Source organism: Dryobates pubescens, chromosome Z, assembly GCF_014839835.1.
Source record: "Dryobates pubescens isolate bDryPub1 chromosome Z, bDryPub1.pri, whole genome shotgun sequence".
Classification (NCBI taxonomy): Eukaryota; Metazoa; Chordata; class Aves; order Piciformes; family Picidae; genus Dryobates; species Dryobates pubescens.
The window spans coordinates 90,531,563-90,546,220 of NC_071657.1; the positions used below are offsets into that span (position 1 = coordinate 90,531,563).

The 14,658-nt window shown below is 38.8% G+C and overlaps 1 protein-coding gene across 1 annotated transcript in view; it reads right to left on the reverse strand.

Moving 5' to 3' along the window:
• Window positions 1–2,445: 2,445 nt before the first annotated feature.
• The window catches only part of CPLANE1 (ciliogenesis and planar polarity effector complex subunit 1), a 63,726-nt gene continuing 51,513 nt past the window's right edge, over window positions 2,446–14,658 (reverse strand). Inside the window, 9 exon segments of the mRNA XM_054178081.1 lie at window positions 2,446–2,665; window positions 3,049–3,218; window positions 5,015–5,127; window positions 6,231–6,398; window positions 6,841–6,902; window positions 8,296–8,461; window positions 11,607–11,637; window positions 12,960–13,118; window positions 14,075–14,168. Coding sequence (XP_054034056.1) covers window positions 2,525–2,665; window positions 3,049–3,218; window positions 5,015–5,127; window positions 6,231–6,398; window positions 6,841–6,902; window positions 8,296–8,461; window positions 11,607–11,637; window positions 12,960–13,118; window positions 14,075–14,168 — 1,104 coding nt within the window. The 3' untranslated portion in view covers window positions 2,446–2,524.

Below are 14,658 nucleotides of genomic sequence, written 5' to 3' on the forward strand. Positions count from 1 at the left end.
ACAAGGGCAGATTGTTGTTCCATGGAGAACTTGCTGTCCAGCAGCGCTCCAAGGTCTTTGTGGAGCTGTTTTCCAGCAGGGCAGCCCCTAACCTGTAGCGGTGAGTGTTGTTACTCCTCCCCAGATGCAGGATCCTGCACTTGTCCTTATTGATCTTCATGAGGTCTGCCTGCACCCAGCTCTCCAGCCTGTCCAGATCTCACTGGATGGCTGCACAGCCTGACACGGGGTCAGCCAACCCCCAAAATATGTACACCTGTGAGATGTACACTGATGAGATGCACCCCAGAGCCCTGAGGGAATTGGCTGATGTGGTTCTCTCTTAATGTGCATTTCACAATGCATTTAGGTGTTGGCAGAACTAAAAGCACTATCTGCTCCTCTCAGACATACTGAAGAGTTTAATCTCTGGCACTATGAAAAGAAGCAGCATGATTGCTCCTGATCCTATTCCCACATATCAGAGTGCATTTTCATACTGCTGTGACTCTGCAGCTCACAGGTTACAAAGGCCAAGTCTGATATAGTTCCCACAAGCCTTTTAGGTTAACATTTATGAGCCATCATCTTGCCCCTGACTGCTTGCTCCTTCCTTGTCAGAGTTGGCTGTGATTGTAAGGAGACTTGCATACTTGACTAAACCAGGATTTTTCAGATTCTTTTATGTCAGGAACGGAAGGTAGTTACTGACAATGTATTTGCTGCCCCTCTGGAGAAGGGCAATTTGAGTAAAGTCACAGTTTCATGCTTTGGACTACCTCTTTCAAGGTACTTACCTTTTTCACTTGGAGATGATTGCTGCCAGTATTGAGTTTTGCACCCTGGCCTCTATACTATTGTAAGACAAGCTGATGCAAATTCTAGGAACTGCTGAAAATACAGATCCAGTTCTGATCTCTGAGCCTATGGAATCTGTCAGTTCTGTCCTGCTGTGTCTGTAATCCTGCAACAGGCTTTCTTTCAAGAGTATTTATTGATGTTTTCCAAGATGCAGTTTCACTTGGAAACATGCAGTTTTTAACAGTACTGGGTGACAGTAATTAACCACTAGAACTTAACACACTTGACTTCCATGAAAAAATCACTACAACAGGAAAAACTGCTGCTGACACTGGGAAAGAGTCACCACAGCTGCATCTGTTCAGGCTACCACAACTAGTTGCTGGCCACTGAACATATGGGGAATTTTTCCTCAGTCATTCAGGGGCTGCAAGAGCTGCAATAGGACAGCACTGTATGGACAGATGAGCAGTGGTGCTCTTCTGTACCTCACTAAGCACTTGCCGATGGAGCCTTACACTGGTGTCTGTTTTTCCTAACAGGACTCTGCATTTCATTTATTCCTGCCCATTTGCACCTCATTTCTATCAGTATTTCAAACTCCCCTCAGATTTCTCTAAACTATTGTAACAAGTGTGATGAACATACTAGCGAGTTGGGTTAAAAGTATACAATTCAGAGTGCACTAAGATTAAGAGTGAGAAGCTTGCAAGAGCCTGTTTTGAGGACAAAGGGAAAGCTGCATATTTTACAGACTTAGACAGTCTTGGAGACTGTCTTGGAGACACCAAGGCTGAGAAGAAGCTGTATTAAGATAAACACTCAGCTCTATCCAGAACTGAGAATTTGTTTTTCTTTAGATAAGAAGCCTGGTCAACTGAGCCCTGGGAGGACCCTTCCCACGCAGAGTGCACATGAGCAGGGATTTATCACCTATTCTGATTACTCATTATAATATGCCTGCCTTCTTTTTAGCATAAGTTTGTTTATGTAGATGATGTAGCTATATAAGATAAAGCTATTGTAAAAGTGCTGTGGGGGTGAAGTTTTGCACGCTCGCAAGCCCAGCCGGCTGCTTTGCTTGTTTTTATTGCCTTTTAATGGTCTTTTATTGCCAACAAAATTGTTACCAGAAACTTTTACCTGGAGTCATCTGTAATACAAGTAACCTTGTACTTAAATACAAACAAGACTGTACAAAATACAAACTATTATAAGGTAGGTGTAAAATACCAGGGTGGTGCCTGTGCACAGACCTCTGTGTAAATCACTTTACAGCAGAAACTAACAAACTCACTTCTATTATATCAGCTTATCACAATTAAGTTACAAAAATAACTTTATCCATGACAATATTATATGTCAAATACAAAGGTAAAATAGTAGTGCAGTGCTCTTAAAACAATAAAACTTTTTATGTATTTAAAAGGGGCAAAGTAGCTGACCCAGAAGTTCTGGCTGAAGACTATTGTTCTGCATTTACCAACTACATTTAGCACACTTAGTTGAAGACATACAGAAAGCAAATTACATGTTAACAAATTTCATCTAGTCAAGACTCAGAGCAGTGAGAGTGCTCTGTGCTGCTTAAGAAGAAAACCAATGCAAGTCTCAATCCATTTTAAGTACAACAATAGTAATTAGGACAAAAAAACCCCACCACAATCCAAAACACAATACCAAACAAATGAAAACCCAAATGCCAGCAACTGTTTGGAAGTGCACAGCAGCTGGGAGATTTTATTCATATGTCTTCTACATCTGCTACCATAGCCTCAACTGCATTCCAGTCCAGCTTGCTGAGGATACTTCCTGTGCCTTCAGAAATACCATCAGTGTCAATAATGCCAGGAGGGGAGAAACTCACTGGGTGCAGCACAGAGGCCTGTAAGAGGAAAAGAAGATGAGCTGAATCATTGCATACCATTCATTGGCAAGACCTCCGTGCAGCTAGTGCAAATGATCCCACTCTCACATCCTAATCAAATGATGCATCCCATTATTCTGCAACAAATGCAATTGTTATTCTGTCCCCCTAGCATCTGTTGCCTGGGCAGAACACCTGCCTATACAGTTGCAATAAAGAACATTCCTTTTCAAGGCCCACAAGAATGATTTGGTTGTAAATGTAGTTCTCCTTAATGAGCATATATGTCCCTGTCCCACCCACAAGTTTTAAATAGAGAACCATGTTTTAAATAAAGCAGAAGTAAATTAGATGTTAAATGCCAGGCATGACATCATTCCTACAATAAGAAGACATTCTACCTGGAACAAGGAGTCATGAGTATCTTGAAGTATTCTGTGAATATCATCAGGCAGAGTCCAAGGACTTACTAAGTCTCGATCAGTCTCCTGATCAACATCTTGTGTCTGAACTGCAGTGGCAACACGTGAAGGCTTCTGCTTTGACATTCTGCTGACTCTGCACTCTGCAGCTGAAGAGAAAACAAGCCAACCATACAGTAACATTTCTTGCTGTTTTCTTCTGAATATCTTGAAACTTCTCCAAGAACAGAAGCTCCAAGTTCTGAGAACTGAAGCTGTGTGTAAATATGTGTAAAACCAACACATCCTGTTACCCTGAACTGATGTTGGGTTAGTGATGAAGTCTCTTCCAGCCTCACACTCTAAACCATCTTATCAGGGAAGAACACTAAATGGAATAGGACTATGCACAGTGCCTACAGCATCCAGGTCTTGTACTCCCATCCCCCAAAATGGGCATTACTACATTATTCATCAGAGGAATGAAACTATAAATCCTGAATTTGTGCCTCCTAGAAGACATGGACCTTCAGTGAAACTCTTAGCAGTGATGGGATGTACTGGAGAAGCAGATACATGAAGGTTAAGGGAAATTAGAGAAAGATCTCTACTTAAAAAGAGAGATCTCTGTTTAAATATCTCTCTTTAAAAAGAGAAAGTATGGGAAAGAGGAAGAGAATGACTTTCCACACATGTAGAGGTGAATGAGTGATTCAGTGCCTACCTGCTTACTATCACTTCCCTCCCTTTCCAACACTGCCCACTAAACCAAACTGACAATTGATTAGCCAATCAGCATCTCTATTATGCCACTGGTGTAATCTGGGTGTAAGGGGGAATGGCATCAATCCACAGTATTTCCCAAGTTTCAGACTGATTACTCAATCTTCTGTCTGCTCAGAAATTCTGCTCTTGTAATCAAATCCTGCATCCAGTACAGAATTTGCTTATTGACATTTATGTGGGGCAACTTTTGTGGGTGTAAACCTACACAGAGAGACACAGTGAACTAAAAGTTGGGTTTTTACAAAAAACTGTTGTCATAATTTTTTTCATTCTAAAATTACAGCAAATAGTATCTTAAATAGAAACTGCACAGAGTAACAAAGGCAATTCCTACTTTCAAGAACTCAGAAAGTAAGCAGCATAGAAAGGTGAGGGCAAGTACACAACACTTGTGTACTGTACTACTAACTCACTTTCTGTCAGATTCAGTTAAAAGAAGACTTAAGACCCTGGTCCCTTGTGACTTCCTGATGATTGTTTCAGGAAATCAACAAAATCCAGCACATTTGTTACACTAATCTTGGAACTGCCACCTGGCTAAAACCAACCAGGAGGTAAACAGAGGTGACAGAAACATTCTGAAAGTTTCTAAAAGAAGGGACTTTTATACAGGCAAAAATGATGACTTTTATTCTTCTAAAATAATGCTGTATCTGAGGCCTGTGTTGCATAAATTCTACCCAGGATGTATTCTTAAATGTGTTCTCCACATCTTATCCCCCCCTGTATTATGTGGTTGGAGAGCACTATCTCATTGCTGATTGTGGCTTACAGTGTCTAGAATTAACAGGGCACTTTGCTGCATTTCTCATTCCTCCTCTGGAATTACTTTTCTATATAGCATACAGGCATTTCCTGGGAAGACAAAGAAAATATTTCCTCTGTTAGGTGCAGTAGATCAGCTCTACTCAAAAGATACTTCAATGTCTTCATCTAAGAGCTTGCTTCCTGGATTACACAGTACTCTGGCAAATTGAAGCTACTTTGGATTTAGGACACAGATGATAAGGAAAGGTAACTCTCATCATTTAACAGGCCAGTGAGAGCAGAATTGCAAAAGCCTTAGGACAGGAAACCTCCAGGACTGCAAGTCTTACTTTCTATATAGCTCCTCCCTCCCAAGGTCCAGTAGTAACTTAAAGATCAGTATATGCCTTCATTATGGAAGTTTTGTTCTTACCCCTGGACTGTGTTAGACCACGAGCTGGGAGGAAAGGGTGTACTTTTTGACCAAGGCAGGGTTTGGCAGCAGTTTTGCTCCTTTCTGACTGGACAGGACTGTTCAGATGCTCTCTACAAAAAGAAGGAAAAAAACAACACCACAGCCCAAACACTTACCCCTGTCTGTTACACATCACACAACTCAGATCTAACAGGGCTTATTCAGATGAGGCAAAAAAGGCCATAGAAAGCCTTCTAGCCCTCTCAGCTGAGGTTCAGCATCATATGCTGCTTGTGGGGACAGTAAGCCTCACCAGAATCAGAACTACTGGCAGTCACAGTGCAAGTCAGTTTAGGTCAAACAAAACTTACTACTAAGAAGTTACTGTCACTCCAAAGGTGGCTTTCTGCCTGATTCTCCTTAGCATTTCTGATTCTGGCAGGGCAGATGTACTTAAACTGCTCCTGGACACCACCAGCAGGCTATGCACAACACTGACTACATTAATCTTAATGCTCTATGCTGGAACATACTTATTAAAGAGAGATGCAAGAATATTTATGTTTGGAAGCTACAGAATTATCTAAAGTACACAGTTCTTCATATTATTCTGGAAAACATAAAATTATATGTAGAAGAAGAAAACCATACTTCAATTTAGACTCGAATTACATACACACATGTATGGTATTAATGCCAGCAAGAATAACTTTATCAATCACCAAAATACTCAAATAACATAATCTTGAAAAGCAGTAAGAACCAAAGTGCAAAAGAAAGAACAAGTACCCTCCCAAGTAGTGAAAGAAAACAGAAGAGAAGAGACTAAATCTAGAGTTTGCTGAACTCTCACTTAAGCATTTTATACTTATACACAGTTTTATGTTTATTCGCTGCTTGCTTATTACTAGATGCTCTGCAGATTGTCATATTTCTGGCTATAGTCCAGTGGAATTTCTGCTAAGTGGGACAGGTTAGGACACTGATTACAGCTCTAACTCTATACCTGGCCCATTCTGTGCTCCAAAAGGCATTTTAAAGCTCCCTCTAAGATTTGCACTATTACTTGTAAGAAGACTGGTACAGGAGCTTAAGACTCCTCTGATTTAAAGTATTTGATTCTGCCAGAATGTAAAGATTCTTTCCGGATAACCCTATACCAACTAGCTACAAATTGCAGAAAAATTTGATCAATACAATACATCAAAGCAGGGATAATGCTTAAAGATGTTACCCTTTAGTAGGTGTTACATTCCTTTTTCTGTACTCTCGAGGTGACCTTGTCCTGGACAATGGCTTATGTTCATTTGCAGGTAATGCCACTGGTTTTTTAAGTAACATTTCATTCATCAGGGAAAGTGCTTGTGATATTCTTATACTGTGATTTTCAGATAACAGGACTCTGTGGAGAAATTGTATTGCATATTAACTCATGCTACTGCTTGTCAGAAAATTTATTAACAATGGTTTTGGCATAGGGAACAAGTCAATGTTAGGGAGAAAAAATATTTTGAAAAGTGGAAAATACAGTCAAATGTTGAAACACATTCAGAATTTTCCTAAGTGGTAAGCCAAACAGGAATTATTTACAGTTTTGCTTGAAATGCCACTCATACCTGGGTTTCATAGACAAGAAAATTAAAATTACCTCTTCCTTAAGATTAGAAGATAAAAATATAAATAAGAATATCACAGTATCACAGTATCACAGTAACTAAGGTTGGAAGAGACCCCAAGGATCATCAAGTCCAACCTGTTCCAACAGACCTCACAACTAGACCATGGCACCAAGTGCCACGTCCAATCTCCCCTTGAACACCGAGGCTACATTTATAGAAACTTACTTGTCTTTTTCTTCTTTCTTCTTCTGCAATAATTTAATATCCTTCGAAGTAAGACTACAGCGCTGTGCAAGAAAGTATAATAATCATTAACTTATTGTGGCCTCATTCAAATCTGTCTCTCAAAATGTAGAATCGTTAACTTGAAAGTTACCATTTAAGACACCCTCCAGAACAAAAAACAATACGAAAGCATCTGGACCTGCCACAAAATTCAGGCAAGATTGTCTCTGTAAGCTTCCACGTAGAGAAAGTGTGGAATCACACCTTCCATGGCTCACACGCTTTACAGTGTTAACAGTCCTAAGGAGATGTCTTCACTGTCAAGCTGAAAGTTTGAAATGGCCTCATTTTCAGTTTCCCAAAAATCAGTGACATTCCCAGATGAGTTTGTACACAGTCACTCACGTAAAACTTCCCCAGAGACATTTTCCCTTTCCTTCCGAATGCAGGCTTGAATTCTGAAAGATGCTATTACTGTTTCTAAAATAATTTCATATGTAGCAACAGAAAAATAACGTGTGTTACATGTTTGCCGTTTGGGGGCTGAACCTATTAAAGCTTCAGCATGAAAGAATTTACAGTATGCTCTATGTTCAACTGATGAGTTAAAAAAAGTAGAGGGTGTGTTTGCTGTTGCTCAGTCTCACCACCTGCAATTTTGGAGCTTACCCTGATTCAGCAATGTCTTTTCAGGTTCTGAAGGTATCCAGGTGAAAAAAAGCATGTTTTAAGACTTAATATTGATTGGGAAACTGTTTTGGAATTACTTTCATACCTTTGTTTTTTGCCTCCAGTGATTTCTAGAACACTGCAGACCAGATAAGATTTATGAGGCCATAAAAAAATTAAACTGAAAAAAATTCTAAGAGAAAGGACTGTTTGATCTACCTGTATTGAAATCACCCTTCAACAAAAAATTAATCAGATATTTTGAGATATATGCCAGATTTCAACACCTCTGCTGACCCTCTGTAATTGCATACACTTCTCTCTCTGTGAATGACAAAGATGGCTGCCCTGAGTATCCTAATGCATTTGTTAAAGATGCTGGCATCGGAGTTCTGCATTTAAAATTCACTGGGGATTTCTAGGAAGCACAGGGAAAGACAAAGCAAGATGTAAACACACCTTTACAGCTTATGTAGTTATCACACCTAGATAAAATACAGCTTATTATCAGTGAATGTTACAATCATATTCATTACAGGCAGGGTACTGCACTTGTTGAATGCAGAGCTGGGGGACATACTGTAATTGCCACATGCAGATAATTGCCATTATTGCTGCCTGTGAAGAACACTGGTGTATTTGCTTACTGATCACTTCTCACACAACTGAGGCCTGTTCAATAAAACTATACCTATTAAAAAATGAAAAAAATAATCACTGCCTTTGCATTATCTAAGCTGAATAACCAACACTTGTCCAGCAGTTACTCTTCAAGATACTTCTTACCGTATTCTTTCTGAAACTGAATGGATTATGCTCTTTCTTTCTTTGTTCCTCCACTTTCTTCACATATTCTCTCATTCTTTCCTTTTGTTTTCTTTTCATCCATGCCTGTATCTCTTTCTTCTCTTTTTCTGTCCTTCGAGAGCGTCCAGCAGCAGAATTGTGAATCCTGAGAGCAGATAATCTAGCATATAATTTAAATTACAACAATGGCAGCTACACATGATAAAATAAAACCAGACAAACAAACAAACAATCATTTTAAAATTCTAACTCAGCTGAAAGTGTAAGCAATAAACAATGGGGAAATTTTTCCCCTGAAAAATTTTGCTCCCTAAAATCCTGGCACATAATCAACTTCCAGCACACGTATTAATTTTTTTTTCTTCTATTTATCAACTACATTCAGATAGTTGGACCAAAGCCTTAAATGTGGATAAATGGGATAAAATCTTTATAGGATAAAGGACACCAAAAATCTGCAATTAATGTTGCTCTGATCTTTCATTTTTAAAGTATGGTCTCAGTATCTAAAAAGAAAAGAAGACCAAGGAGATTCCACCATCCTTTTTGTTCCCTGCCTTCAACCTGTGGGCTCTTCCACAAGTCTTTTTGTGCAGAGTAATTTTATGAACACTAACTCAGAATACTAACAACAGAAAAACATAGCCAGGAAGAAATGCTAACGTAACTTTTTCTCAGAGCTCATCAGAAATATTTACTAATTCACCTCACAACAGTCTGTAGAGTAAGCAGCTAGGTAATGAATATTTTCTTCTTTGTAAAACTAAAAGCACTACCCTAAAAATTAAACACAAAATCTCCCAAGAGAAGCATTTCAGTTTTAAATACCCTGTGTTTTGCAGCCCAATTTTAAGCTTCTCTCATTTTCAAGACAGGCACTAGTAATTCCAGAATCAATAGAAGGTACGAGTTTGGCAAAATAAGGTATCTCTAGTAGCTGCAGCTCAGATGGAAGTTTATGGACTGAAGTACAACAGCCCTCAAGGGATTAGAAAGTTGACACATTTGAAAGTGATTTACTTTACAGCAAAGGGAAGTGCCATGATCAGAAATATTCCCAGTCATACATGAAAATGAGTACATGAAACTGAGTTGTCCTTAGGTCTTTGGTCAGGTTTCATTAAACGCTATTTGAATATATTTCCAAAATTTTCCCCACCGAGTCCAGCTCACAACATTTAATTTTGATGCAATAATTATTAATGTGTTCAGAATTCTCAAAGGACTGTAAGGATGTCATGATATCACAAACAAGGTGAGGAAACAGCTGTAATTTCAATCTGTCTTAGGAAAGAACACTGATGATTTTATAACTGATAGTTAGGAAGGTGTAGGGGAGAAAGCATGACAAGCTGGAATCCAGGGCTGGAAGCTTCTGAAAATGCCTTGCCACTTTCTGTTCTGCCTTCCTGAACCACTTTATAAAGCTTCTGTCCCCTTGGCTGAACTGAATCTGCTGTAGGTGCGTAACTGTGCTCCAGCCTTCCAGGAAGAAGCAATTAGAAAGGAAAGAACTTTAAAATCAAAATAATAAAATCTAACTAACTAACACATTTGACAACAATGGCCAGTAAAGCAGTGGCTATTAAACAGTTCCAATGTTAATTTCATTAACATCAACTCAGATCACATGCTCGCTTCCACTGTTTGCAGGGTGTGAGCTATAAAAAGAATAACCAGGGGTACAGTGCTTTAACAAACACAATGAAAAACAGCCATGGTATTACCTAGAGATTTTCTCAGCTTGTATTTTTGTAAGGCCCAGTTTAGATGGAGAGATGTCACCTTCTACCACAACACCACTCAGACCAGTAATTTGCAGGGGATCTTCTAACAAGCTTAAGGTTAGGCAGAGAAAAAAAGTTACTAATTTCAAGTAGAATATGCCTGTAGCACCAATAAGCTAAAATCCTTCCTTCTAACCTTAAAATGAGAATACTCAGGTTGTTTTACCAGACACCTTTGGAATGAATTTTCTTTCATATACATCTCACTGTGCTAGTGCACACAAGCAGTAATGTGTGATGATTCACTGTCTTTAAAAAGTTACCAGCCATCAACTTAGCTTCACTGTCATCATGTACACTTTAGCCAATTCAATTTGCAGTTCCTCAGTGTGAATGGAACACAATGAGTGAGACTAACATCACAGAGCTGGAAGCATGAAAGAGTGGAATGTTAACCTGGTGACCAGAGCTGACACAGGGGCTGGATGGAGATCCAGTGATCTATGTTGCCATGGCATCAGGGAGAATGGGGTGGGGGGTAAGATGGATGCTGCACTATTCCATCCTTCCTCTTATCACCTCCAACAATGATGACCAGAGGAGTCATCTCAAAGTTAAGACATGTTTTGTGCAGCTGATAAAACAACAATGGCTTGACCATTAGGACCAATGGCTTTGATCACAGTCCCACACATAGATCCTGCACAATAGTAGATAACGAGGAACAAGTATTATCCCATTTGGAGGGGAATGAGAATTACATATCAAACAGTAGGAACAGATAAATGGATTTTGTTCCACTCATCTCCCACCCAAAAGGGCCACTTTTTGGGTAAGGTTTGTGACCTCAGCTACAATGGGTGCTACCCCAGGAGCCTGAGTGTGTGATTGCTGTCATACTTTGGAGCCTAACGGCTGTTCTGTAGTTTAGTGTGTATCACTGGCAATCTGAAAGAATCTGTTTATGTCATGTATCAATAAACTGCAATATTTGTACATCTTTTTGAATGGTTCTTTTGAATATAACCAGACCTACAGCAGACAGGCTGTTTGTACAACTGCTGCTGAGCCTATAGTCATGGCAATAACTGGCATTCCTATATAAGCCTAGGTGCCCCTAGTGCTTCCAATCTCTGAGGAACACAACAAGATTAATCTCTTACATTATTTATTTATTTATCTCTTACCAGCTGTATCCACCACTAATGCAAGACAGGGGTGTGGCAGCAAAGAGGGCTTTGAAAAAAACAACTAACCAGCAAGAAACATGGCCCCATCCAGAGCTGAACTGCCTGAGCTCCACTGACGTGCACCAACGTGGCTGGCCTAGAGAAGACTGAGTCTGGCAGCCCAGAAGGCCAGGAGCATGAATGGTGTTTGTGCCACTGGCATGCTGAAGTAACACTATGGGATGCTACCAATTTCAGAAACCCCAGCTCTCGGTGACCTTCTGAGTAAGAATCAGTGTTTACTTAAATTCTGCCCCTTTCTCTCCTCTCTTTTACTAAAAGCAAGAGTTTAAAGTAAAACAGTTTTCAGGAAAACCTATGTCAAAATACATACCTATTACACAGATCTCCAGACACATGAAAGCCTAAAACAGAAAGAGTCTTTGTTAATAAAAGCCTTGCACCTGTACACAAACTAATAATACATATGGTAAACAGCTGGTGGGATAAAATACAGAAATATGTCAACTTGCATATGCTGACATTAAAAATAAATGAATGTTGTACATAAGCTTAATGACCTATGACATCATGTCATCAATTGCCAGGCTAATACAGAGTCTTCAAGGGGCCATTAATGAATGACATGGTACTGACACAGATGTTTTGCTAGGAAGATGTCTGGCACGATCCAAGTAAGTTTATCAGTTCCAACTAACTGGAAATTATCTGTTCCAATTAACCACACATCATTGAAGAAGGAAGGGTACAAACTCCTGGAATTCAGGGAATGTGGCTGAAGAGCAGTACAGGTGTCTTGGAAGGAAAACCATTATTATCCTTCCAAACCTAAACTGTACTCTAAAAAGAATTACAGTTGCAACTTAGCATGACCTACAATTGTCTTACTTTAAGTGCATTCCCGTTTATAAAATTTACCTGGGTGAGCATGCCACTTGTGATTCACTTCTACTGTATGCAGATACAGAAACCATGTTTTAACATCTTTTAAGATTGCTGCCAATGTGACTGTCAAATGCATGTTCACCTGTACAAAGTATGTATCATTTTCAGAAGCCTGAATGCAGACAGATTAAGACATGCCACATGTATAAACATAGGCAGTAGGTTGCTGCACAGTGATTTTCCCTCCTCCTTTTAATACTACTGGGTTTTTCATAATTACAGAGATCAATTTATTGTCAGTCTGCAAAATTAAATAACACCTCATAAAATAATGTTTTAGGACATATCCAGTAGTTGCTGTATATTAAAAAAATATTTTGCTGGTACAGGTTGATTTTATGAAGATCTCTCTAGAAACCTCTCTAGAACATAGGATGACAGAGATTATAATAAAGACAGCTTTGGGGGGAAAGTGTGTTTTTGGGCAGTGTGCCTATTTGTAGTCCTACACTTAACTAAGTAATTACAAATAAGCACAGTGACGGGTTTCAGATAGAGAACCAGTTACTAATTTTCTCTCAGTAATGGTGAATCAGAGTGCAAGTATAATTCACTGCTATTTTCAAAGTTTAGTGATACTGTTTCACCATATATACTTATCACCAATGCACATACACAAAGCTATTCTAAATAATGCTATCTAGAAGGACTGACAACTGACTTTTGTGAGCTCACTGGCATTACAAAAATTCATGTATAAAAGCAATGAGAAAGTATTACTAGGAAGGTGAATTTATTTTTATAAGGAGAAAAAAAGAAGAATAAACATTAGAGATTATACCAGAAGAAGACTTAATGCCACTGGTAATGTTAGAAGCAGAGGCTGCAGAGGCAGGAGAGTGTACTTCTGATGCAGTGTGACCGGGTAAAGGATATTCCAAGTTCAAGAGCTTCCTTTCATCATCTTCAAAAATCATGCCCCTCAAATAATGTTCTGATTCTATGAAAAAATAATACAGAAATTAGTGTAGACCAATGAAAAAAACCCTCACAATGTAAAAACTGTCACTCATACCTATTCTTCAGAAGCATATGTAGTTTATCTGTCCAGACTACAACAACCAGTTATGCACCAGTCTTGAACATGTTTTGGTATGTATGTAAAACGGACCTGAAGTTCGTATCACCAGTATGATCATTGGCATCGTAAAAATTAAATGGGTGCTACAGAGTTAATTGTTATATAAACAACTCAATACGTCAGCTCTAAACAGCTAATCTGATGTAAGAATCAGCAGATATTACAACTAAATGGTCACTAAAGATGTGTGAAAAAAAATTTCTTCATATATACAGAGAAAACTGAGAATAAATTTAATATCCTTTATATTAGCAAGCAAAGCACTCATAAGCACTATGTTTTAGAATAGAATAGACCAGACCAGACCAGGTTGGAAGAGACCCTCAAGATCATTGCATCCAACCCATCAACCAATCCAACAACACCTAATCAACTAAACCATGCAACCAAGCACCCTATCAAGTCTCCTCCTGAACAACTCCAGTGATGGTGACTCCACCACCTCCCCGGGCAGCCCATTCCAATGGGCAATCACTCTCTCTGTGTAGAACTGTGTAGAACTTCTTCCTAACATCCAGCTGACATTTTAACATGATATAACAGAAATATAGACTATCATCTTTAAAATCCTGTAACGAAGTGCTGCATTAGGGTTTGGGAACAGATTAAAGTATGCAGATATTTTAAAATGCATTCTTCTGGAAGCAGTACCCACAATATTCTGATTTTCTATGTTTTGTTTCTTTCTCTCACTTCTTGGTTTCTGATATATGTTTCAGTAACACCTCTCGGGATTGCATTAAACTTCAGGAGTAATTAAAAGTGAAGTTTAATATTCAACTGTAAGTTTATTATCCTATTAACTGAACACGTACCATCACCCATGCTTCCAGCATCCTCGGGGAATGAGGAACAAGCACCAAGGTCTGAACAGGCAGCCATTTCAAAATCTTCTATTTTCTTCACTAGCTATAGATGAAACCCAAAAAAAGAATTTAAGATATTTCTGAGACTTATATTGCACATATTCATCCAGTTTGCTTTAAGTGAAATTCTTTTTTCCCCTCAGAATCTTGTAAGCATTTTAACGGAGTACCCTGATTCAAACCAAAGTAGCTCAAGTATATTCATTTCATCCAAAGAGTTAAATCTCAGGACCCTTAATTTCAGTAAAACGCATATGAAATGCACTGTTCTTGTGAACAGTTTTACTCCTTTTGAATATCCTGAACTTTTACCCTAGTTTAAAAAAGTAAAAACTGACTAACCTAAATTGGGACATTTTGCTAAACATCATTCTAATAAAGAAAAGGCCTTAAAACTGATTTTTAATATGTAAGAAACTGCTATATAAGCAGTGACCAACTCTGTGCACCGTGTAACAAGTCTATGTCGGCAACACACTGAAGTCCTTACATTTCTGTATGTGGAAAGGCAGGCAATGGATGCTATTAGTCTG